This window comes from Haemorhous mexicanus, chromosome 7 (assembly GCF_027477595.1).
Source record: "Haemorhous mexicanus isolate bHaeMex1 chromosome 7, bHaeMex1.pri, whole genome shotgun sequence".
NCBI classification, from domain to species: domain Eukaryota; kingdom Metazoa; phylum Chordata; class Aves; order Passeriformes; family Fringillidae; genus Haemorhous; species Haemorhous mexicanus.
Window position 1 is genome coordinate 15,126,836 of NC_082347.1, and position 27,868 is coordinate 15,154,703.

General features: G+C 39.2%; 1 protein-coding gene across 1 annotated transcript in view; it reads right to left on the reverse strand.

The window, feature by feature from the left end:
* Positions 1 to 1,553: 1,553 nt before the first annotated feature.
* The window catches only part of GRID1 (glutamate ionotropic receptor delta type subunit 1), a 287,235-nt gene continuing 260,920 nt past the window's right edge, over positions 1,554 to 27,868 (reverse strand). The window contains exons 12-14 of the mRNA XM_059851173.1: positions 20,602 to 20,768; positions 19,021 to 19,261; positions 1,554 to 2,199 (exon numbers count right to left, since the gene is read on the reverse strand). Coding sequence (XP_059707156.1) covers positions 1,771 to 2,199; positions 19,021 to 19,261; positions 20,602 to 20,768 — 837 coding nt within the window. The 3' untranslated portion in view covers positions 1,554 to 1,770. The remainder of the gene's footprint in view (positions 2,200 to 19,020; positions 19,262 to 20,601; positions 20,769 to 27,868) is intronic.

Sequence of the window (27,868 nt, forward strand, 5' to 3'; positions counted from 1 at the left end):
CCTCCTGTAAGCCCATCATCAATATTCCTCATTTAAAAAGTGTTAGGCTGAGTATCCTCTTCCATAAGGCTGGTTTTATGTCACAGTTTGACTTTTCCTCCCTACTGCTTAAAGTAGAAATGTAAAAATGTGGGGACTTTAATCACCCCATAAATATACATGTTGTGTAATTATGCAAATCAAACTAGGAGCAGCGAATGGAATGTTTATTTACCCAAAAACCTGACCCAGATTACCTGCTGACTTTCCTGGGATGTGAATGCATTTTTACCTCTGTTCAAACAGAATTTTTCACCCTAATGTAGACAGTGATTTTGCCGCACCAGGATCTACAGCCTTTTCCAAATAGCAGTGCTCAAATAAAGTGAAGAAATCCAGCTACAAAGGGAAATTACAACCTAGAATTAGGGATAAATTTGAGAAGACACAAAGTTATCCCAATTTTGAAAGAGAGTGATGGTCTATGAAGAGTAGGAGGGGGAGCAGGGATCCATTATGTTTGGCATTTAAACTTCAGTTTGGGAAGGAAACAATGTGTTAGACTTTTGCTTTGGTTTTTTCTTGTCACACGACATTGCACTGGTAATATTTGCATGACAAGACATTAAGTAAGCTATATGTGTTGCTCTATCTTTGTCCTCTGTGTTTCACAGACAAAAAAATAAAAGGCTTTGTACAGCCATTTCTACCACAATTATAGACATGGCCATTAAAATGTTTCTCTTTACAAAATCAATGGAAAAAAAGCAGAGCTGTGCTTATAGTCTTGTCATTCAGGGATATGATTTCAACAGGGAGCGTTGCATCCATTATTCAACAAATTCAGTGAAATCTTAAGGAAAGAGATGGCACCAGAGGGCACAGTCACTCAGTGCCATTATCTCCTGCCTTTACAGTTTCTCCTTGCCTCGCTCCATTGGTTCCTCCCCATTTTCAGTCATGTACACAAGAAACAAAAGAGCTGAGCAGTTTTTCTTAAAAGCTTTCCCCTTTATCTAAAAGCTGTTGTTCATCAAAGCATTTATATATATAATATATACGTCATAATATATATAATATATATTATATATATATGTATAACAAAAGACAGAAAGTTAAATAAAAAGAGCCACACAGCATAGCAGACAGTAAAAACACAATCCAATAATCCTGTGCTTAAATTTAGAAACTGTGTGGAAGTTTAAATCCTTGTTAGAAGGAAAATGTTCTCTGTTTATTGTTTGTTGGATTTGAGTTATAATTCACCTTTAAAGCATTTTTTACTGTTATGCTAATCCAGCTGCTAAGTTCTCTGAGTGAATTGTCATCGTGGCTATAAAACAGGGTTCTGGGGAAAGGAGAAATCTGAGCATGGTGAATTTTTCTAGCAAGAAAGAGATAAATTTTTTGCTCTTAAAAAAACCATACCTGTAAGGGAATAAGTGTTGAAATCCATGGGAAAAAAAGAAAAGTATGGCCCTCAGTCCCAGTAACAGGTCTTCTTTGGCACTTGAGAACGACCACAAGTAGTTTGCCTTTTTATTCATATAGAACAAAATTTACAAAGTCATTCATACATTTTTGTTTGTTTTTTGTTTTGTTTTTTTACTTACTTCGAAAATTGGGAATATTCAAAATACACTTTTACCCCACTTCATTCTTTCATTATTTACAAGTATATACAAGAAAAATGTAAGAGTTCATTTTCTTTTTCTTTTTTTTTTTTTTTTTTTGTTTCTTTTAAATTTTGTAATAAAAATCTCTGCTGGTTGTTTGTACTGTTTGTTTTCGTCATATGGATGTTCCGTGCGAGGGCTCCATTGCTTCTGGAATGACTCCCCCCGGCACGGACTGGAATGACATTGGGATCGGGGTTTTCACGGGGCTCTGCCGGAATAGTCCTCCGTTGGGTGACCTGTGTTTGCACTGTATGGAGGGCATGGTGGCTGAGCTGCTCAGGGGCAGCGGCAGGTTGCTGCCCGAGGCAGCTGTCAGTGTCCTGCTGGCACCATGCGTTGTCTGTTCTGGTAAAAAGGTGGTGACAGAAAGTTGCGTGTTCTGGTACTCGCGCACCGGCTCCAGGGTCTGAGCTGGCTGCATGCCACCGATCTCCAGCGCTGAGATCTCGATGGACGCTGGAGAGATCTGCTTGTGGGCTATGTCTTCATCAATTAAACTGTTCATGCGTCTGTGCACCTGCTCCAGATTCACTTCTTTGTCCTAGTGAGGAAGAAACCAGAACAATCAGTCCAAACACAATGCCCAACCCCATCCGGCCCCCTTCCTTTCCTCTGTGTGACCAGAGCTGCTGATCACTCATCACATCACTTGGATTTCAACTGTGCCTGGGCAAAACCTCAAGGTCTGGCGACGTCTCCAGATGAAAAACCTGCTGAAGAAAACACGAGCTCAATCTCAGCCTGCTGAAGCTCCTGATGTTGTCAATCCCATCCTCCTGGGAGGTAAACTGATGGCTGGCATCAGGGATCAGCACATCCCTCAAGCCCTTGGCTCATCTTGCACAAGCTCAGAAAAAAGCCTATAGCAGGCAAATAAATGACCTGGGACTCCACATTCCACTGGGCAGCTCAGCCCTTTGTCACCACATGACAGCTCACCACTATCTCATATATCTGCAGAGCTTTTTCTAAAGAACACATCAGTAAAAAATCCCTGACTTCAGGGTAGTTGCTTCATTGAAATCTACTGGCCAGGGGTTGTGGTGATGATGAATTCCTGCCCTCCCATCAGGAGGCTCTGGGTCACCTGAGCGGCACAGAACAGAAACCCACTGGAGCAGCACTGAGAGAGGCCCACTCTGGGAGCCCTGGGGAGGGAACTATGCATTTGTGTATGGAACAGTGGCATGACAGACCATAAGCTCTCTGTCATCTTCACACGCCATCTGGAAAAGTCTGTCTGTGGTCAGAGCTCAGGAAAACACCATTGGTCTTTAGAAAATGCATCACCATCTTCTGAGAATGCATTTCCTAAGGATCACAGAGTGGTCTCTTCATCTGTCTGTCAGAACCACTCACTCAATACACTTTAGCTTCCATGAGGAAATACAGCAAAAGGAGCTGTCTTTAAATGCTGAAGTAGCAAAGACCTGCAGTGGGCTGTTTATCACCTCAGTACGGCATTCAAGATGCTCAAACTGGGAAGCAACAAAATTGGCGGGGTGAAGTCAACCACCTGGGATGCCATCTGACTGAATTTTAACAGCTAGCATTGTACTGCCAATAAAAAGGTATTACATTATATAATTTCTCTACATTTCATAAAGCACAGTTATGATTGCAGTTGTAGTTATTTGATGCAAGTGTAACACACAGCAGAATCGCAACAAAGCATAACAGCCCAACAACCCTGGAACTGGAGAAATTCCCTGGTCCAACACAAACCTGGAATTACATTACTCAGACAGCAAAACTCCAACCTAGGGAGCAAGACTACCCAAAACTTTCATGTTCCAGTAATCCCTGACTGCCCAAGGTCAACCTGGGCTTAAATGTTGGTTTAACACAACACCAGCAGCCTTACTGATTCATACCAAGGTCCAGGCTCAGTGTCACTGCCACTCACTCCTTTTAATATTTCATCACTAGTGTTCAGGTGGAGCACAGAGAATTACAATCTTATTCCAGTGGTATCTTCTGCTATGCAACTTTGCTTTTCCCTGTAAATTGACAAGCCAACTCCAAAGTCCTTGATTCCAGTCAATGTCAACTACAGATTCAATTGGAACCTTGTGATTTAACATCCCTTCTACATTACTCAAGAACCGTTGAATTTGCTGATCCCTGCATGGGTTTGGAAATGAATTAGTGTTACATGATGTACAGTTCAAACCCGTGTTCTTAGCTTAGGCTAAATCCATATTGATTTCAACTGGAATACAATTGCTCTACGATTACAGGGCTGAGCTGCATGTTGCAAATTCTTTGTTAATCAGTGGAAAATGAATGCCTATTTAATTTATGTCATAAATTCACCAAAATCCCAATGAAGCTCCCAGAAACCTGGGGATATAATCTTCCTCACCAAAGAAACAAATAACTTTTTAAAAATCCTGCTTTTTCAGCCAAATCCTCTAATCGGATAATTTTGAGTTAGAGAAAAATCAATGGATAATAAAATAAAAAGTAAACTTTTTTGACATGAAGGGATCACACAACACTTGATCAGATAACCCCTGCAGCTGTATTAAGTCCTTCCTGACAACAAACACACCTGACCTATCAGCCCCTTCATTCAATACTTTAGACAATGCACCAAGCTGATGATAACTCAGACACTCTTCCCTAAATTCTGTAGCTAGGAAACGTAAGGATGTATGGCACAGTGGCCAGAGGATTACATGGATTTAATTCATCATTTCCTCAGTTCCTTTTTCTTGAAGTAAAACTGTAGACCTGGGGCAAACGTGAGAAAAGTTCTTCCATTATTCCCAATGGGAGTAAGCTCAACCTCTCTGGGTGGGTTCTTTTGGAACAGACGTCCAACCACTCATGTCTGCATTTTCCTCACCTGTTTGCCAATAAAAGCTTGCTGCAAAGTTCTGCTTGTGCACAAACTGCAGCTAGCACCACATATGATGATGCTGTGTCTAAGGAGCTAACTCCCACAAGCCCATTATGCAAGGCCTCCTTAGGTACCCTGTACTATTTCTTTTCCAAACGATGCTGCTAGCTGGGATGTAGACTCCTAGCTGGCATTCTGGGTATCTGGGACTCATATCCTTGTCAAGCCTCCACTACAAAATAAGAAAACAAAAGAACTCGAGTTAGACCTGAGAAAATATTAGAGCAAATATTCCTAAATTAGGCGATGGCGAAATGCTCATGACTCATTTACATTTTTCTGAGCTTTTGCCAAATACTAATGCCTTCTTCAGATCACGTCAAGTAAAAATATACACCAATTTTTTATTTATATTTGAATTTCTTTTTTTTGATTGCAAGTACATCCTAAGAGTATTCATCCTGCTTTGCTAGTGGAACAAGTAAAACGTGACTTGGATAAAGCCAACCCAGAGGGAAAGGTAAGGCTTCAATAACTGCAACAAGCAGTTGTTAATTGTTTGCAGAGATAAAATAAATTTGTGAATGAAGCAGGATCTTCATTTGGAGCATCTGGGCACAGAAGGTCATAAAAATCAAAGCATGAATTAGTCCTACATATTTGGCTGAGCCCTTTTAAGGTGTAAACATGAAGAGCCACAGCTGGGATGCTCTTAATACACATCTCTGGGTCCAGACCACAGGGATTGTTAAGGACCACATCCTTTGGGATGTTCCCCTCTCCTGGCCTGACAGGCCTTTTCTTCTGCTATGCACAGTCCACCCTGGGACAGCATCCTCAGGAAATGGTGGATTTGCAGTTGCTCATGTTTCACAATACAAACTCCTGTTTCACTGTGCTAAAATTTTCATTCTCAGTAAAGATTAAAACCAATTCCTGCAGACAGACATCCCATTCTAACTACAGCAGAATGCTTAATGAAGTACATAGAGAAGGAAATACTTGGGATCTCTTTCAGAGGTAGGGGTGATGATTTCACTTGCCTTCTTCTCTTTCTTCAGCATTAAGGACAACTTGCTGGCCTTATTAAGATCAGGGAAAAGTTTTTAAAGGCTTTCAACAGAACAGGAATTCACATTATTCCCCCTTTTCATTGTCAAAATAAAATGTTTGCAAAGGTTATGGAAAACAACTTGTCTCTGAGGGATTATAAAATCACATTTTTAAAGGTTCTTTCCTTTTTCTTTGTCTTATTAGAAAAGAGCAGCTAAATAACTAAATGTCAAGGTCTGTATGAGACCATCTTAATGGTGAATGAATGATTCTCAAATCCTTTTAAAAAAACTCAAGATTAAATTCAGAAACCCTTGAAAATATTGTCATTGCACACCACAAAACTACTTTGAATCCTAAGATTTCCAGAAGCACAGGTTTTGGGATAGCATTATGTGACAAGTCAACCTTTCAAACTCTGTAAATAAACCTAATCTTTTTTTTTTCCTTTATTTTTCTTCTGGGAAACTCATTAACATAGCATATATTACTGAAAACTAACAAGCTAAATGGAGAAAGGTTTAAATGGCAATAAAGCCAGAAAAAGAAATCTTATTATGTTTTATCCATTTTCAGCTCCATGTTCTCCTTTAATTGTAGTTCTGTGCTTCTAATTAAATATCAGTAATTTGTAAAAAATTTTTTTGCACTTAATAGGTAAAATTTAGTTACTATTATAAATATGTCACATCTCAGACATTTCATGCAAATTCAACTTCACTTCTCATCTCTGGCTGTGCTGGACACAAGTATATGCTTATGTTGCCAGGAGAAGATAAAATATTTTTCCTCTGGTGGTTTCATAATTCTATTTTCAATATTACTGTCATACTCCAAATAGATCAGTTGAAGAAATGAATCAGTGAAGGAAAGAAACTTGTAAGGAAAATTATTATACACCCAGGCTTATCCTCTGCAGCTTAAGGAAAACAGCTAACCAAACCTTGCTCCTGGTCAGGAAATTCTCTTCTGCATAAATACCAAGTGAAACATCACTGTCCCCCAGTGAGTTTGAGTTCTGGAAGGGCCTGTGAAGGGCAGGTTTCTGATATGTCCCAAGCACTTGATCATGAGAAACAGGTTCAATGGCCCGTGACTGACAGCAGGAGCACACCCTGGCTGGGAGTGGATCTGGAGGAGGCTCACCAGAATTACCTGGGAATGACTAAACCTGCATGGTCACACCTGCAAGAAACTATGACTCCCTTACAGAACTAACCAAGTCTGCCCTTTTCACACAGAGTGAAATTATAACAAGGTAATGCAGACACCATGATTTACAGAGTAATCTTTTTTTTTTTTTTTTCCCTAGCTTATTTTCTGTGACTCTTGACAGTTGGTTCTAATAAAGTCTGTGGGCAGTCATATTGAAAGAATATGGTACTAATTGGGAGGTTTGGAGTCAGTTAATGTGATCAAATTCAAGAGTGTTGGAAAGGAGCTACTGGCTGATGTTTTTAAGAAATTGCCTACATCCCTCTAAATATAATTAATTAAATGGTAATACTACTTAGCTTACTGGCTTGCAACACTTGGGATCTTCCAAGGGAAAATTTTTTGAGAAAAATATTTTAATTAAAGACACCATTGTGGTATCCAGTTTCTCACTTATGATTTCTGTGAGCTTATCACAGAGTTCTAGAAAAGCCACTTCAAGACATAAAAATGCTACAAGATGATGAAGCAGTTCCATCAAGGCAAAAAAAGGAAGACAAATGCCCAAACAGGAAAGTCTAATATCTGCAGAAATGTGATGCTAAAACTATGCCAAAACTGTGATAAGTTGCATCAACATCCAACCCATGCAAATAAAAGCACACTAGACTGGAGAAGAAAAAGATGGATGGCCCTGACCCCAGAAGGACTAAAATTTCAGAAACATAGCCAATAGAGGCAGACAGGCTCATTCCATCCAGGGAGGAAATGACTTGCATCTGTCAATACCTCCCAGTCAGGTGCCGGTAACTGTGCCAAGAATTAAAAGCCTGTTAAAGCAGTTAATAAGACTCAGGAGATATGCAGAAAACAAAGCTTTTAAGGTAATATAGCCTTAATCATCAATCAGGGCACGTTTCTGGTTTGTTTTTTATTTCCTGTCCTGGGTGACAACATGAAGGGTTACCTTTTGATGAGAAAAAGAAACCAAGACACAAATGCTAATATTAGGTTTTCATTCTGTGCAAGAGCTATTTTTAAAAAATTAGGTAATTTTATGATTAGGGCTAGGTTTCAAAATTTGAGACAATCTCCAGTGTCAGACAGACACTTCCTCTTCCAGGAAACATGCTAGTGTCTCTCCCAGCCATATAAAAGTCCTCCTGACTCATAGATGTGTGTTCATAATGATAAGTATCTGTCAGAGGTCATGAGACACATGTGCTGGAAGGCACACCTGTACACAGTTAGAAAGGAACACTCTGAGGCACTTCCAGGCACAGACAGCCATACTGCAGAACTGAAAAAGGATTCAGAGGAAAAAAAACTGAAACAGCAAAGTTTTCATGCTCAAGTACCCACAAACTATTTTCTTCTTACTCAGCATCAAACCCCACAGCTCCACCCAGAAACTAACTTCAGACTGTGGGGTTTCAGCCATCATGGACTCAAATATTTACCTTGTTAAAGGGAAATAAAGCAGCAGCAGCTCTGCATGTGTACAATTGGTTAGGATTAGTTTGAAATCCTGTATTCACCCAGTGTCATTATCATTACTTTCAGTTACAGCTCCTGCATATGCAAAGCTGTAATTTTAATTTATTCCAGGAGGCTCTGACAGATTGGCAAAACCAGGCATAATTGGCTTGCTCAAGAAGAAAAAGCAGTGATGATACATGTAATAGATGTGCTGCAAAACAATGGCAATACAGTGTGGTGTTACATTAATACCAACAACCCCTTTTTAATAAGACTCACTGTGTGACACTCATTATTCCGGAGATTCTGCAGCTGACAGTGCAGTGAAATGCAGGGAGACGTGTACACAGATGCAGTGGTGATGTGTGTCTGCTGTCATTAATTTAACACAGGCAGCTGACCCAGTCAAATAGCCCTTAATGCTACACAAAATTTGCTGAGTGGTTTCTGAGTGTGCTCTGCTCAAAGCTGGTTTGACCATAACAGAATCTTATTGGAAATACGCAGGGATGCACCTCAAGAGTCTACTTGAAAACCTGCTTTGAGAAATAGGCCCAATCCTACAATCAAGCTTCTGCTCTTACAAGTGGAATCTCTACCATGTTTTCTAAATTAGCAATTAGTTAAATTATCGTCCATGAACCAGCTGTTAGAAGAAGGCACTGAGACTGACATCAGGTGAGGTCCAGCTGGCTGTTACCTAATTGAAAGAATAAAAGAAATGAAAGTTTTGCAGTATGTTAATTTCATTTAATATGGAATCATCTGCAAAGAAACAAAATTTCATAAAAAAATATTTTCAAGAGGCCACCTTATTCACTATGTGATGCTCTCCTTCAGCAGAGAGCACAAATTCCTTTATGAAGAGACATTAACACTCTTTTTCCTTCTAAGTAAACCTGTAAAAAAAGTGAGATATTACAGAATCCTGCAAAGTTGATGTTAATGTGACAGAAAATTGTTTCAAATATATTGCCAAAGTTTATTTCCAGCTACCCACAGCCAGAAAATAGGTGTAAATAAATTATTAGCAAAAGCTTAGACACCAAACAAGTAACAGTGACTTGCTACAGGACTGGTGCAAGTAGCAAGAACCTCCATGAAGCAGGTCACATCTTCCCACAGTCCTGTTGCACACCTTACCCAGGCTGGATTTATCTAAGCTGAAATCACGTCTAAGCAGGGGTCTAATTCTGCCATGTCCCACAGGTCCTGCCTGTGAGCCTTGCCAGGAATACCCTAGACAGTGATCTCCCCAGCAGGCCAGTGAAGCTGACAATGCACACCACTTTGAACCAGCCAAACCTCTCTTTGTCTTATTTATCCTCTTGAAGTGCATCCCTGTCCCTGTGAATAAATAGCCAGGACACAGTCCTGATGGGGGAACAGCCGGCTGTGTCTTGAAATGATCTGCTCCCATGTTCACCATCACCCATTAACTAAGTGCAGTCACAGAGAAAACAGTCTAGACCTCACAACAGACCCAAACCTGCCAGGGAAGAGCCTGTGATAGCATTTTCAATATGAAAGGGGACATCCAGCCTCATGCTGAGATATTCAAGCTTTAAAATCCTTACCAACCTTGGTTCACCAGCTGGTAACCCAACGACAACGAGAATGAGTGAGTGGTTCACACGGCACAGATGTTTCCACAGTTTTCATGATGTTAAAAATTAACAGGACAATACGAGAATGCAGAGAAACATTTCTCAATGCAGGCAGTAAAATGCAGTACAGAATGAGTGCTGGTTGATGAGCATGCCAATGTCTCTGCAAAGGAACTTGGGAGAAAGGAGAACTTGCAACCAGAGAAACCTCTACTGTGTACACACTACAGACTGCAGTTACAGGCATTTCCAACAACACAGAGGTTAGGATCAAGGAGAGTTCCAGGGGAAGGTAAAGGTGAGGAGGAAACTAACAGGGATTCATCTGTGCAGGCATTTTCAACAAGAAACCAATCATCTGTATGTTTATTAGAAATTCTCACCATGCTTCTGAGGCCCAGCCTCACATCATTGGCCATCTCCAGATGGAAAGGGAAAGGAAGATGTGGGGAGAAAAAAAAAAAAAGGATCAAGATAGTGAGGCTAATAATGTAATTAATATTTCACTCTTTTCAGCAAACATGTACTCATCATTCCTTATACTTCTGGTCTGAAACAGCATTTGTTCATCCACAAAAGAGGATGGCCCTCAAGCGGGTGGTGTTTTCAGAATTTGACATCATCTAAAATTACACTGGGAGATGACAGATTACTCTTTTATGAAGGAAAAATTTAATTAATGAAGGTTCTATTCCAAAAATTCACTAAAACTTAATGGTTTCTTTACATTGCTTTACACATTTTTTAAATCCTAAAATATAATCTAGTCCATAAGGGATGCAATTTCTCACTCTAGTGAGCCCAAATCAAAGCACTGCTATCCTTTAACAGTCTGAATTACTCTACTGGAGCATCAGGCGTAAACAGATTGCTCCACACTCTCCTTCTTCACCATTCCTGTCTAGTCATATGGAAATCTCAGAAGTTCCTATTTTTCTCCTATTATGCCAGGAGGAGAAGAGAGAGTTGGCACAGGAGACAAAGAATTGCTTCTACAACCTGTCTGATGCCCAACGTTAGCTGATTTACAAAGCCTCTCAAATCCACTTCAGCTACATGAAAGCCTTACAAAATCCTTACTCCTATTAGCCACGATTTTTGCAATTAAAAACCAAATTTTGAAAAGGTTTCTGTGCCCCCATTCAGGGCTGTATTTTGGAAACTGCCCAAGCTCTTGTTTTGACATAAGACAAGACATGACTAGCAAAATTATTAAAATAGCTCAGCATAACAAAAAATCTGGCCACCAGTTTCCCAAAAGATAACTCTTGCATACTTAATAATTCTGAAGAAATAGTACTTGTTGAGTGAGTTTTTGTAGCTCTTTTTTATACATGTGCCTATCAGTATGGGTCTGGACTTAAGGAAAATCATAATCAAGCAATTGATTAATAGAAAAAAAAAATTCCACAGTACAGTTTTGGTATCTGTGATACCTTAATATTTTGCTAATACTGACCATAGATCATTTCAGGTACTATAAAATTATTTAAATTCAATTGATAAATAGGTTTATAAATTGCATGTTAACATCATTGCATGGTAAGGTCAATCTTCACCAAATAACCTCAATGCACATGTTACTTCCAGTCTCTGGTCCATACATGGTGCTTCAAAGCAACTGACGTTTGATCTTATTCCACTAAAAGAAATGGAAATGTTTTGGTGCTCTGGGTGAGATTAGAATTCACCTCTTATTTAATTTTATGTACATGCTTAAATGCTTAGTCAGCTCAACACCTAAGGCACTTCACAAACCACAAAAATGCAAAAGAAATTTGAGAAAAAGTCACATTTATGCTTTTTATTATTTTAAACTTTTACTGATTTTGTTATTTTACACCCCCTTCAAAAAGTCAACTTTAAAATACCGCCATAGGCTGAGATAAGACATACAAAAATTAGCTGTGTAAACATTGTGTGAAGAACCTAAAAGAATCTGACACATTAAGGCTCCAATTCAGTAAAATATGTAAGCTCATGCCAAGCTCATGAGTAGCCACAGAAGTTCTCTGGGATAGGCAATGTAATGCAAATTAAGCAAGTACTTATACTCATCACCAAACTGAAACTTTAAACAGGTTGTTTCTTTTTGACTCCCCTGAATGGCAACACTCATTTTTTAAGCTTATTTCTGTTGAATAATTTTCTACCCCCCTAAGGTTCATGCCAGGTAAATCCAGATTATATCCCTAAGGATCCCATTAGCAGGGTTTTCTTACATGACAGAGAAAAATTAAACCAAATACAAAAATCTCTTCCTTGCAGTTAGGGAAATATGCTGGTACAAAACTCAATTGCTTCCACACTGCTTTGGGTAGCAGAAGCCTGGGCCCAATGCCATAAATCCCAGGGATGATATGTCACTGTTAAACCTATTACAGCCTTGACCAAAATCTATTGTGATCAATAGCAGGAGTTGGGTGATTTCATTGGATTCTGGATGTGCACCCTGCCTGGGACCAGGAATTACAGAATATCTGCTTCACTACAGGCACCTCCAAAGAGAAAATCTTGTTTCTCCACTCACATAAAAAGCCAGCATGGAGTTAGTTAAGATGCCCTTCCAGGTATTGCCAGCTTCTGTACAAGGTAATTTGTATATTATTTAGGCCTCAGTTTTGGTTTTTTTTTTTCCCTTTTCCTTTTTTTTTTTTCTGACTTGTTTTTCTAGCTTATACTTTATCATCAAGCAACAGTAAACTTTGCATTCTGGGTTGACTCATTCCTAACACCGCTTTGCTGATTTAAAAATGCTAGTTAAATGAAGTTCCTCAGCTTATTGCATTCAAAGCTGGTTTGAAACTGAATTTCTAGATGGCATTAAAATGCATTATTTTGCCAATGTTTGCATGATTTATTTTCCCCAAACAAACCTTTATTTATTCTTAGAAAAGTAGAATACAATACAGTAGTACAAACAAATGATAATTTATATGCAACTGAGCAAAAAATGTACAAAGATTTCAGACATGTCATTAAAATACAGAAAAAATAATTTAAAATAAAAACAAGATAAAATATAGAGAACATGCAATGAAGGGAAAATAAAACATTGGGTTGATGATCTTGTGTTTCCTTTCACTCTCAAAAGGAACCATCCTGGCACAAATCAAATTATCACATAAAAAGATAACACCACAAAGGAGACAAGGCAAATGAAGCGACAAGGAAAAAGACAAGGAAAGTGAAAATAATGGTGAAAGCAAGCGACTCTTTAATAATCAAAATCAACACTGCTGACACCGTGCTGGAGATACAGAAGCCTCAATTGCCATGAAATAGTATCTGGCTGGAGAACTAAAGTGAGATGAACACAGTACAAATCACAATTCTTAGCAGTGACAAATTTGGATCCATTGGACTCGTGGCTGCCAGCTCCTATTTCCATTTGTAAGGTACACTGGGATTCCTGCTCTTCTAATACCAGAAGAGAGCCTTAGTGGGTAACTTTCATGACTGCTAAAGCTGGAATAATGAATTTCTGAGGTAGGCTGGGATTTGCACATCAGTGGACATGGAAAAAAGGAAGTTTAAGGCAGGTCACAAGAGGCTGCCCTGGCCAGAGATACAGGTTTTTTTTCTTTCACCCTGTGTACTACCAAAATACTCATGACAATTTTTAGAATAATTTTGCTACCTCCCACTATCTCATAGAGCTTGCAGAGTCTAGACTTTTTGAGATTCAAGACATTATTAAGCTTGGAGTAACAGGAAATAGGAATTATAAGGTGCTGTTACTAGTACACAAGACTATTTTCACTCTGAACAGTACCTGAGATGCTGCTCCCTTTTAATAATTTAAAAATAAAAAAGGACAGAAAAGTGAAAAGCATCTATTGAATAAAATTATTTTGCAGAAGCATGAGAAAGGAAAGAAATCACAAACTATGCTGTGATTGTTAATGAATTATAAATTTGACACAAGTTATGAGACAATGACTAGAAGCAATTCAGGAGGTGGAAAACTATGCTATGCCTTAACCAATAAAACCCCCAAATCTTCTTGCACTAGAGATCTCCAAACACACTGGGTCCAGTTTCTGAAACACTCACATTGCTAGAAATAGCAAAGCTGGTTTGGAGAAATAGATTTTTGATTAATCATATCTATTATCTGTGAAAACAAAGAATCAAACTAAGAATTTATTGGGGTCATTCCAACACTGTCTTTCACGAGCTATATCAAATATAAGTGAATCAATATGAGAAATGCAACAAGTATCAGATCCCAGAAAACAAAAAATCATTCTGCACAAGTGGCTAATTTTGTTTAATATGGGGTTGCCTGTTAATTTTTTAGTGAATAATCTCATGGACAGTGAAAAATATGGGAATTTAACTGTCTTTCCATGAATAGTAGGATATTTTATCTTTGCATATAATTTCCCATTATTTTGTAGTATATGGATGAACAAGGAATGCTTTCTTCATAGCTCTGATGAGATCTCAGAAGTAATAATCTTCAGAGAATAGCACATCACACAAAGACACAGCTGATAAAGCACAGAGGATGCTGGGGAGCCCATTGCAGGAAGCATCCACGTTGGATCATAATGACAACAAAGATGTGAAAACTGCCTTTCGTTCCTTCAGAGGGGATAAAAGATACCAACAATATGATGATGTGGCAAAGCCCTTGGCTGTTAAATGACCCAAATTACATTATGGCTTACTGATATTGTGAAATAAATGCATAGGATTCATACAAAAGTTAAAAAAATCCAGAGGCAATTGTCAAAAGTTCAACATTTATATGGTACCAGTTTTAATAACTTTATCTGATTGCCCAGTCATTTAAAAGGGATGAAAAGTGACTGAACAAAGACTCCAGAATAAATATTAATTTTTCACAACTCCCTAATTTTCTGAAGCTTACCAAAGTCAAAAGATTAGGTATCAGTATTTCAGGCTGAGGAGCAGCTGTGTAAATTCAAGATTTTTACATACAGAGATAGATGTATGAGCTGGCTAAATTTCACTGTGGGTATTGGATGGCTGGGTACCAACAATGAGTAGAGGGTGATTATAAATACCAGAATATCTCTTTGGAAAAAGATGATCTAGTGCAAGTTTTTCTGAGTTAGAAAGTAATAAGGCAACTTTAACATTACCAGATATTTTCTAGCTTGAAGAGATTGCAAACTCGAGCCCTAATAAAAGCATGTGGCATGATGTTGCAGCAGTACATTTTTTCCTGATGCTGGAGCTAATCTTTCTTTTGTTAATCTGATCTGATAAGGATTAAATAGGGATAACATTAAGATTTGTACAGCAGAACTCATTAAAAACATTTTTACAAATCTCCTTCAAATACAATAAAAATATTTTGTAGCAACATCCTGAAAAAGATCAACCCAGCCTTTGCTCTTCTAGCAAGAAATTTCACTATTCCTCGAAAGATACAATTGTGAACCAATGGCAACATGGAAAAATAAACATAATTCATCTTTCCTGGAGGTTTTTCTTAATGAATTGATATAGTGCATAGGGACAATACTATATTTTCTTTTACATTTTTGTGGGGTTGAGTTTCTTCATATGTGAAAAATGTAAAAAATATTCTAACTTGAAGCAGTGTTCCCTTGACACAACTCTTCCTATTAAGTCTACAAATGTAGATCAGGTTAATATCAACATCCAAGTTATGTTGTCAGGTTTCAAAAGACAGGCCTCTCTTCGTCTCATAGTTAATACTACATTCTGCACACTCAGTGTAATTAAGAGCTGTGATTTATACCATGCAGACATCTGAGTCCTTGGACATCAATGTATTGGCTCAGCCTAACCTCCCCAAAAGCCTAAAGAATACAAAGTGGAAAAAGAAAAGACAACCAACTGGCATAAAACACCACCTTAATGTCAGCTGAAAATGTTTCTCCAATGCCAAGAAAGGCAATGCACATTTTTTAGCCACAGACTTCACAGACCCTCAAAATAAAAAAATAAGAGTCTCTAAAAAATGCTTTTTCTCTCTCTCCAGCAAGCTGCACACCACCCAACCCTGCCATAAATCTGCCATAGTAGTTGTATATTCATCGTCCCAACATTTCTTTTCTTTGGAGATGGCAATTGACATGATATAACCAACCAGGTGGGTCATGCCCAAGTGAGAATGCTGCACAAGGGCTTCACAAGCCAAGACAACTCCTCATTCAATCCTGGTTCCACTGTAATTTTTCCAAGGGATTTGTAAAGCTCCTAACAGGGCAAGGGTCACAGAAGCCAAATGTTGCCACCTTCTCTTTGCCTCACAGGCAACATCAAAGTCTAATTTCATTCTGCAAGAAAATCAGCCTTCTCTGTGACCCTCCACAAGCTCTGCTTCACAGAAGAAATTGTCTGGGAGACATCCCAGTTCCCACAATTTTTATGTGCTATCACAACACTTGTGTTTTGCCAAAGCCTTCCCAAAAGCAGAAGAAAATCAGCAGCATGATTTGAGTTTGTAGCTCTTACTGAACTAATGACTTGGCTGGAGTACCAGATGCAGCTAAGAGGCAGATTTTAATGTTCTGTGGATGCTACTCGTGCTGTAGCTCTGTCATTATAGCTCTTGCAATAGAAATGCTGGTCAACACACAGTGCTAGAAATGAACTACTGTGAACACACTCCTCCTGGGGATCAAACTCTCCTTGTGCTTTTGGTCCCCTATGCCAGGCTCAGCCACTGCTCCTGCCTCAAGCAGAGGAGTGCCCAGGACTCCACACCCCCCTCAGCCCTGGATCCTGTCCTTACCATAGTTTTAAAACTTGGTTCTTTTAAACACATCAAAAACCTTCATCCTAAATTCACCACCTCTTTCTAAACTTGGTTTCCTACCTTAACTGCAGTAGCCATCAGATGTCCCACTTCAATCCCTCCTCACTGGCAGTACATAAATAAAATATGTCAGGCCACTGATCTGACAGGAAATACGGCTACATTCCTTTGCTGGTTTAGCTGAGTGGATGTTGTGGTCACTGTGACAAGAGCCCCAAGCCCTGGTGTGCAGCAGGGCTGGAGCAATGTGGCCGTGTGGCACGTGTGGCCATTGGCCTAGGCAGAGAGTTCCTGAGGATCCTGCCTGTCCCTGGCCCTGGGCAGCTGTCACCCTTCCCTGTGGCTGCTCTGATCAACCCAAGGTGCCTCTAGCTGCCTGCCTGTCCTTGTACCCAGCTGTCCCTTTCATGGGACCCCTCATTCCAGCCCACCCTGCCCGGCATACCCTCTGCACGCCTTCCTCCAGCCAGCCCAGTGCCCTCGCACCTCCTCGTTCAGCCTTCACACCTGCTGTGCCAGGGCTCCTGCTGACTCTGCTCCCGCTCTCCTGGCAGCCTCCCCATCACTGATCCTTCTGGAACCTGTCCATGCTCTGTTTAATTTGCCTCTAACCCAGCCTAGTTGTGCTCCAAGGGCAGGTCCAGCCCCACAGACAGCAACCTCCCCAAGCACAGCTCTACCATGGGAGTAACTTCAGTTTACTTTAAAACACAGAAGGTTAAAAGTATTCTATGTTTGACAAAGAAACTGCCAGAGAGCACTACAGATGTACAAGAGCAACCTTCATCAAGAACACACTGGAGGGAAAGGGAAGGAGAAGAAAGGCAAAGTGAGAAAAGCGGGATGGGGTAGGCATAGATATGCAATAATCCTTCTTAGAGGTATAAAAAAAGAAAGGAAGGGGATGAGTGAAAAAAGGAAAATATTTAAACTTGGGAAGACAGATCCTTTTCCAGCAATGGAAATTGAGTATTCAAAACTCCTTGCAATAAAAAAGCAATTTTTTTTCACCTTAGCTATATGAAACTGCCTTTAAATCATATTCTCATCTCACTCTACAAAGATACACAAAGGCAATTCCCTGAGTGTAGAGAGGGGAACACACCACACAGGATGACCAGATAAGTGCTTGTGCACACAGCATGAGGACACTTTGGGAAGCACCCCTGCCCGTGCCCTGCAGGACTTCACAGTGTGCAGTGAAACACTGCTGGGCTTTGGGCCTTCACAATGCCAGCATGGGGGCACCTTTGGAGTTACAGCAGGAGCAACTTCTACAAGGCAGCAGGGCACAATCATAGTAGATGGAACTGTTTGGGTTGGAAGGGACCCAACTCCAACCCCTCTGCCAAAGGCAGGGACACCATCCACTAGATCAGGTTGCCAATTTGCCAAAATTGCTTACAGGTGACGGGTATGTCAGTCTATTGCTCCTGCAACTTGAAAAAGAGAGATTAGAATTGGTGGCCTATGTACTATTTTCCAGCTGCAGTGTAGCTCACTGCTATTATTAGCTTGTAAAAAATGTTTGTTCCAAGATGAAAGCACCTACAAATGCCTCAGTGTCCCCAAAATTGCACGAGGTTAGTTTGTTAAACATTTAAACTAGGTAAACAAATACAGGCTTCATGCAAGACAGATCTGAGAATAGATTGATTATTCTTTCTTAGCATTGCTAACTTCTGGCTGCTGTGCATGGAAACTTCAAACCCAAGAACTTCTCAGGTATAATTTCCTAGATAAAACATGTTATATGAAGGTCAGCTTCCTCAGAGGCTCCTACTTTTAGAAATAAAATTGACTTCAAAAGAAAGGAAGCATTTAAACAGTGTCATGGCAATATGGCTTACTCAATTATTAACTAGCTGATTTATTTTTAATTGCTCGTGTACCTCTTCAAACTCAGCCTAGGTCAGCCATGAGGGAGAGCAGCTACCAGATGTCTGGCAGCTGCAGAGCCTGCACAGGATGGACTCGGATCTCCCAGCCAATGGATGGGGGCTCAGATCAGAGAAAACATCACCACAGATGGCACAGCTGGGTGCCCGTGACTGCCTCCCCGTCACTCACAGCAGAGTGGCCGAGGGCGTGTTTCTGAACCACTCTCTTACCCCTAAAGGTGGTCTCTCCAGGTCAGGGCTGAGGCACATTGGTGGGGCAATGAGGGGAAGTTTGCACTGCTGCTGCCCATGCTGTATCTGCTCTACAAATAAATAGAGGACTTTAGTCTCCAGGGCTGTCAGTTTGGCACCTTCCATGTGCACAAAAGACACTTTTGCTTGTTTGCTTTTATTTTCTTAGAAACAACCACCCAAAAAGTTATATGCAAAGCTTAGTATGGCAAATCAAAATAAATCAAATTTATTGCGTGAGAGCACCTAAAATCCCACAACTTCCACTTGCTCTCTCTTTCTTTTGTGTTTTCTACTTTTAATTGTGATAAGAATAAAAGTTATGGACCTCTTTCGGTGTTTCTTGATGACAACGGTTGCTGTTCCACCACAACTCCAATGCTGCCACCAAGCAAGCAAGAAGAAGGCCTATTGCTAAAATGCAGAAAACTCCTGCAAAACTGTGCAGCTTGAGTGCCTTCCCATCTGTCTGTGCATTGGTATGGCTATTCAGGTCGCAACGTCCCATCCGTGGCCACCACTTCTGTTTAAGAACATCCAAATCTCCACTTTCTTGCAACTCTAGGATCCTGCAGAAATTTCAAAAGACAAGTATTATTTGCAATGATACTGTTCTACAGGGTTTTTTTTAGTCTTTTCCTTATGCTTCACAGTTCTTAAATCTACCATCCCATAATTCAAAACTCCACCCCCCTCCACCACCAGAGTGTTGTAGTCTTCATCTGAAACCCCCTTATACCAAGATTTCTTTCTACTCACAGCAGCAGGTAAACTCCACTGGGTAAGTTTAGGAAAAAAAGAGACCGTCAAAAATTCCACTGCAATGCAAACAGCATTTCCAGGGGAAATCACCACATTCCAGTTAGTTATGCCTGGTATGGCTACATTCAGCTGCAGCAGCTGGTCCCACTAGTGAAATGCTCAACCCACTCCACTGCTGCTCTCCTACAATAATTCCAAAAATATATGAGGCTAAACATGCTACTGTTTGTGCACCACTTAGTACAAATCTGTTTAAGCAGCGACCAACTCATTTATTTTAGTAAATGTAGTTTATTCAAAAGGATTTTACTTCAATGCTGTTACTTAATGCCTGAATTACTGTGTTAACAGTTGCTAATTAATCATTGTTTTGTCTCTTGTGAAGTGTCCCATCTCCGCATGAATGATTCATTTTGGATTTGGTTTGATAACTGTTTTAGCTGTTTACTAACAATCTTTTCTCTTGAGGCAGCTTTGTCTCCAGTAATGCAGCTGGAGTTCTGCTCCTTTTCAGGAAGGAGAAGCAAGATGAGGCAATCTCACTTCAAATCTCTGCCTGGAGCAGAGAATGCGCTCACCTTCTGCTAAGGGCACACATGCCTGCACAGCCTTGTGTCTTCAGTTCAGGGTACACGTTCACATGGACAAGAGATACCCAGCTGGTAGCTCAGAGATCACTAAATAGCATAGTTTTATAGTCTTCTGGTCTTGTCAGTCCCATGCAATTCTTGTTGCCCTGCACCATCCTGAGTCTTTGATCAGTCCCTCCACCCTAAAGGATGGCAAGCAGGCCACTGCTGCTTGCTTCCTGCAGGGAGCAAGACACTGCTTCAGAGCCTGCAGAACTGGCATGAGCTCAGGATGTCCCCTCAATCTCTCCTCTACCTCTCACCGAGCTCTGAGGACATCAGTCCTCTGCCAGAGGCAGTGCTGTCTGAAGGTGTGAGGCCACATGTCACCTCCAGTCTCCTCCTCCCAAACCAGATGCACATGGAGCAGAAGGAGCAGCAGCTTTGTTGGAGCCTGAACTCAAAACCTCTCTGCTGTCATGCATTCATTGCTCTTTATTAATTAAATGCCAATGTTAATGTGAACTATTGCTGGCTATAGACAGAAATCCTATAAAATGAGCCTTGTTTCAGTTTACCTCTGGGAGAAAAGATCTCTGTAGGGACTTCCATGCTGGAGTGCAATCCCATATCCTTTGCTGCTGATGCTGTTTCCAATGACTGTCACAGAGCATTCATCATCTGTCAGTGCAGCATATTCCACCACTGTCACATCCCACAGGAAAGCATAATTTCCCTTCTTTGCCTGTAAATACAGCACGAACACAACACAGTCTAAACTAAACTGCATTTCTAGGTAGGACAAAACCTAAGCCAGCAAACAAATCCAAATCTTGTCACTGTTCCTTGGTGGTATTTCATTAGGTCACAGTTTATATGTAGACCTTCAACATAATACACTTCTAGCAGTTTTCTCTCCCAGCAGGATCTCACCTACTTCAAACCTTCTAAAATATCTTCCATTTTTTAGTATGCACATAGGATAGCATAGCCATCTAGAAGTGTAGATGAGGCTTATGGAACAGGTTATTAATTATAAATGAAAGCTATTGCTTTAGATGATGAAATTGGATGCATGTTTTGCAGGAGACATGGGATCTGACTGGTTCCATACATTTAAGCGACAAGACTGGCATACTATGAGCATTAAGTGATGAGTGTTACAGGCACCAAAATTGTAATTTTTCAGCTTTGCTCATATAAACATGTAAATAAACAAATTTGCCCTGCAAATTTGCCCTGCAAGTAAGCACAGGTCTTCTGAAAGCCATGTTAGTCCTGTAATAAAAGGCACGCACTGAGCTGAAAGAGTTCCCTTTTTTCTTCACAGGTAAGATGATTCACAAGCATGTACAATTGTTTCAGTTTTGGGATAAATATTGTTTTAACACACATCCATGCAGATATCCTTAAATATCAGCTTTAATTGGAACTGAAACCAAGGCCTTCACATAGTGTATATAATGAATGTAATTAACACAAGATAAAAGAAACATATCTGGATAGGGGCTCAGTAGAGTAAAATAAAATATCATTTTGTTGGTTAAAGTAACCACTGGTTGCCTAATACATTTAAGTAGCTGAAGTCCTGTATATATTTCTTTATGGGAACTGATTCACAAAGCTCCCCTAGCAAATGGCTGCAGCTCTGCCACAGAATTAGTTCATCCTTCCAAATTTTTTCTAAGCTCAGTTCTGAATTCACCTGTAAGTTTGTAGGACTCCATCAGTTATTTCATTACACTGGATTCCTCAGTTGAGCAAATAAGATGATTTACTTCATCATAGTTTGACATAAACCATACTTTTCTGAAGTGCCTACAGTTTCTTACACATGACAATAAATCAAATTCTAGGAGGCAGAATTTAAGGAAATAAAGATTAAATTTATGTTGCCTAGACTTTCTGCCAGGTACTTGCTGCAATCCACCTATTTTCCCTGATTACCTTTTATCTGCATTGAGGGAATCAAAGATCCACAAATTAATTTGCTTCTGGGTTAAAACAGAGTAGAAATGCTATATCCTTTCTCTTCTGTAAGATGTGAAAGAGTCTGTACACTGAACTCTTGGAAAATATTATTTTATTACTCAGCCACATTGTGTTCCATGGTAAAAAATAATACATAGGATTTTGCTACCTATTATAGAAAACTGTCAGCATTAAAAATATGTCCTCAGGGAATCAAAAGCAGCAGCACTTGTTACTGTACACAGAATTTATTCAAAATCCAGGATATTAGAGAACAAAAGTCCTGCCTGATGGATATACAGAAATCAGACACCCCATAAAGATCTGGCCTAATTCACTATGGAAATTAGGTAAAATGTGTTTTACATTTCTCTGGGTATTTTTAAGTTGGTTGGGTGAATTTTTGTCTTCTTTTTTTGTTGTTTGGTTTGATTTTTTGTTGGGTTTTTTGTTTGTTTTGTTTTGGAGTTATAGGGTTGGGTTTTTGTTTGTGTTTGTTTGCTTGTTTTGGTTTGGTTTTTTTTTGTTGTTTTTGGTGCTCTTTTGGTGGTTTGTTCAGTTTAAAGAGCTGTATTTATTTTCTGTTCTTTCAGAACTGGTCAACAAATCATCTTTTCACATTTACAATTTAGAAAAGAACACTGACAACACAATACATTCCTTATCTATCTCTTAGTAATACTTGAGGAATGCAATATTCCTCAAATTTATGACTTGTATTACAATGCACTGGCTGAAGAAAAAAAACCACATTATTGAGTCTACTTTTCAATCCTCAGCTTTTTGTATGTTATCTTATATCCAAGGGCTTTGTACACTGACATTCAATGCTGTACAGCAGATCTTTTGTAAAGGTCTACTTCCCTTGTGTTTGTAGTGCTGCTATCCTAAATCACATCCTGCAACTGCAAATGGTCAACAAACCAAGTCTGCCAGAACTCTTCACATCTATTTTACATATTTTTAATGACATAAATCAGCCTGTCCAATGTCATCACATCTGTAGAGCATTATTTCCCTGACAGCCTGATCATTTCAGCATAATCAGGAATCTGACTTTCGAACTCTTGGTTGTGTATGTCTCAACTCCCAAAAATCCTGGGTGCAAGGTTGTGTCCCTTCCCTCTCTGACTGCCATAACCTGAATCTCCAAAGATCCCTTTTTCATAAGGGAAGACTTAGTTCTTTCCAAACTTCTTCCACCTGTGAAATTTTCTTCCCTGAAGAGTGAAGACCTCATACTATTAGTGTGTTCATTGTGTGGAAAGTTTTCTTACAACAAATGTTTAGTTGCTGTCTAAATTCAGCATCCTTCACTTCCCTGTTAATATCTGTTATGACAGCTAAGCTGTATCATTTGTTCAATTTAAGGAAAAGCTGTCAAACTTTGAAAAACATATGTACAAGATACATAAGTGCACACATACATGTGTGCTTGAAGTAGGCTGACTTTTTATATACCTTCACTCAGCAAACAGTGAAAGCCAAATAAAATCAAATTGACATTTATTTTCAATGAAAAATCAAACTCAAATTTTAAATGTAGTTAAACTTTTTTTTTTTTTTTTTTTTAAATTTAATGAAAGAACTCCATGTCTTCATGGAGTCTTTAAGGGCCATGCCTGCCCTTTAACTTCCAGGCCATGAATGTAGAAAGAGTGCAAAAGGGCCTGTGCAAATGCCTGCTGAGAACAGGTGAGATAGCTTGAATAAAAAAGACTGAAATAAACACAGAATAATGAGCTCAAATTTATACTTCAGTCTTCTCACCGTACTTCACATTTTGCTCCTTTCCTATGGCCTTACTGTGACTCTCAGCATACAGGCATGCTGCACAACAAACTAAAAATCACTTGTTTAAACTTTCAGAAAGCTCTTTATCAGAAAGTCAGCCAAAGCAGCACTCATTTATTCCACCCAGGTAGAACAACTACTTTGGCTTACACCAAGGACACCAGATTTACCCTTGGTTTAATAGATTTAAGAAAACAGATTTAAGAAAAAAGAATCTCCCCTGGGCAAAATTTATATGAAAAAAATATATTTATACTTCACAATCCTAAAAAAATAAAAAGCCAAAGAAGATGGCTTCCTAGATAAGACAAGGGAAACAAAGAAAATAATACTCCAGGAAAGCAGTAAACAACCCCATAATGTCACTCTTCAGGGCGGAAGGAAATAGAGGAATAATGGTCCTGGCTTACTGATGGTTAAACAATGTTAACAACAAAGCATAATAACAACATGATAAAAGATTGATTCCAGCTTAACCACTGACATATCTGTGATTTATCTGAAACTTATGAAGAAGCTATCATACTTAAAAAAAAAGAAGTGCCAGAATAATGCAAAATTCATTAATTTACTGCCAGAGCAGAGTGTCAGTGTAGCTGATCCCATTACTTGGCTCAAGCCACAGAAATATCAAAAAGTGACCTTTACATTAGCATTAGTGGAGTAGTTCAAAAAGATGGTTGGGGAACATTTATTATCTATAAAAAAGTGCTTTAGGAGAAGCAACATACAACATAGTTCTAACAAAAAGAAAAACCATGCCATTTCATCATATTGAAATGTTTCAAACATTAAAATAATTAAGGAACTACTACAGAATGCAATAGATTCAGGTTTAAGGAAGCATTTGCTTTTGCTTCAAAGGCTGATGGGTCAAGAAATGGAAAAATGTATGAAGCTCTATGACAGCAATCACAATTCACAATATAAAATTCATTGTGGACAAAGTAGTTTTTTAAAAATCATGCTAAATGAACTTTTAAGCTACTTCTACTCTCAAAATTAGAATGAAGAAAGAAGATGATCACTCTGATTTAATGCTCAGTGATCATTAAGGAAGCAAAAAAGAGAAGGAAAAAATTCTTACTGTGCTATTGGCTAAATCAATGATGCATTCTCATTTTGTGCTCTACTTGGTTTTGATCGCTTTTCATCAAAAGTGATACACAGGAAGAAAAGAAACAATTCAGAGAAATTTTGGTACTAAATTAATTGGACAGGAGAACAAACAATCTCAACCAAAGAGGGCACTATAAAATGCAATAATGAATTGAATTCTCCTATCTGTATATATAGCAGATGCAGGATCACACGGGGATGATATTACTTCATTCTTTCAAAGCAAAAATGGGTGCTCCCAAAGGAAATAAAATCCACAATATGTTGGTGCAATCAATAATTACCCTGATTGCCAGTGGATGTAAAGCAAACAGTTCACTGAGATCCTGGCTGTAGAAACTTTCCTGTGACAGCATTAGTCAGTCCTCATCTGTGATAGTCCCAGACAGCTCAAAACAGCATTTTGTATGGACTGGTGGTTTGTGTGGTTTCTGCTCCTGTGCTGTGCAGAAGTACTGCTAAATAGGAGGAGGCTTTCAATCTTCAATAATCACTTCCAACTACCTTGGGAATACAGCAAAAGCAACCTTCTCCCCACCACCCTCGGCTCTCAGGAGTCCTCCTGTCACTTATGTGACATTGAAGTGCATTCCTGCCTCTTCTTGGCTCTCCCAGTGCTGCAAAAGCTGTGCCTCGCCCATGGGAGATGGTCACTGTGGCTGCAGGGACTCTGCTGTGCCTGAAGAGACATCTCTGCCATGGCAACCAAACACCATGAAAGCTCACATGACTTTCCCCCACTGCCATCTCTTTGTTTTCAGACAGTCAAAGGGAGTAGGAAAATTTTCATGAAAAGGAGAAAGATAAATGGGATAGGGACAAACACCTGAAATACCTGTCTGTGGCACAAATAACCAGCACTCCCTGTTTTGCACTGAAGTGGCATGGCTTTGTTTGTAACTGCAGCTGAACTGTGACACTGTCTGAAGAAAATGGAAAGGAGAAGGAGGGAAGAAAGAATAGTAGTGATTTTTTTCTTTTTTTTGCATTGTGTCAGGCAAGCCCTCATTCAGAAAAATGTTTTATGAATCTTTTTATGCCAGAGAGATTTAGAGTTCCCATTTCCTACAAAATACATTTGTAAGGCACATTTACATCTCTTTCATGCAGCAGTATGTGTTTATGGATGGAAACTCTCATTCCTTGGCTGACATCAATTCTCCTTTAAAAAACCCCCAGAATTTCTAGCCATAATACTTGACATAGAAAACTTGTCTGTTTATTCAGAGAGTTCAATGAGCTAGGAAGAATGACACTTAAACTACAAACACAACAGTTTAGTTGACAATGTTATTAAATATTAAAGCCAATTTATGTAGGTGTCTAATCAAATAGTGCCTCGGTCATCTTTGGGGACTGAAGTAAAATTTAGTTGTTGTTGACATTAATTGAATGAGCTGATCTAGTTATATAAAAATCACCCTACAACACTGAAATCAAACTTAGTATGAAAAGTTATTATCACATAGATAGGATGGAGCTGCCAGCTTCATACAGACAATATAATTGGTATTCTCAACTGCCTGCCAATCTACAGTTACATTTCTGGCTTAGCAAATGTAGCTATCATAAATGGCAGCATGCACTAGGCTTGCAGAATAAGAGTATTTACAATTTCATGGATAAAGAGCATCCACTGCCATAAGAATATTAGAAAAAAGAAAAGTAAAATACTGAATATTTTTCTAAGTTAAACTGTTTCATTATTGGCTTAAATGCTAGGATACATAGAAAAGTATTTAATATCTCTATTTCTCCTCTAAATGCTACCAAAACATATCAAAAGAGGGCTCATTTTCAAAAAATGCTGAGAAGATTAAGAAAAAAAAAGCCAACAACCACTGCAACTTTAGTATTGCCAGAGCTCTACCTCATCCCCAAGGAAGAGAGGATTTTGGAGCTGAGGGCAGAGGGCTTTGGGGAAACTCATCTGAGGGATGGGCAGGGTGTACCCAAATTTTGACTGAATACTTGTATGGTAAGACAAGAAGTGTCTGCATAAAGATTTTGTCCAAAAGTCAAGCAAAGAACCTTTTGCTAAAGGACTTTGAATTGGGAAGTGGGATGGCTTGCACTACTTGTGTTCACCCTCTTCATGGCACTGTAAAAACAGTAGAATTTGGAAACCGTCCCTCTGACTGTTCGGAAAAGGTTTAAAAAATTCAAAAAATAAAAAGGAAATGCAAGCCAAAACCATTTTATCATGTCCCATGTACAAAAGCATAAAGAACTAGAAAATTGGTGTTTCACTGACAAGAGTATCTCTGATCAAACATTCACTATGGTAATAAAAACTGTTAACTTGTTTTAGGGAAAAAATCAATAGACAGATGAAGAGGACACTTTTCATTAAAGGAGCAGCACATCAAGGCTTTCAGCATGTCTGCATCCCTTCTGTGCAATGTACTGGACATGTGTTTGATGTAAAGCACTGCCTGGTTTTGTTGAGATTCAAGATGGAGAGAGAGGGGAGAGGCAGGCTATGAGAGAGAGAGAGAGAGAGAGAGAGAGAGCACTTGTAATGGCCAATACTCATTATCACAGGACTCAGAACAAAGATACAGCATCTTAAGCTGTTATACATTGGTCCTTGAGTCCCACATTAATTCTCTGTTCCACAAAAATCTGTGTAGTTTATCTGGGAGAAAGAACATTTTGGTAAAACACGGTGTCATATGAATGCATTTTTCAAAGTCTGGAATAAACAAAGAAAAATCTTGCATTAAATTTCTGTTTCAAGAGAAATGAGTATGCGTTCTGTGCATCCCTTAATTCTTACTCATGTTCCCAATCATGAATTCAGAAAAAAGAAAACAAACTCAAATGAGCAAAGGACAGGAGTCAGTACTGCATAACGTAAAGAATTACATCCAAAAAGACATTATCAAAGCTCCCACAAAATAGCTAACCTTATGACCAGATGTAATGGACTTACATACTGAAAACTTAAGCAGAGTTAAA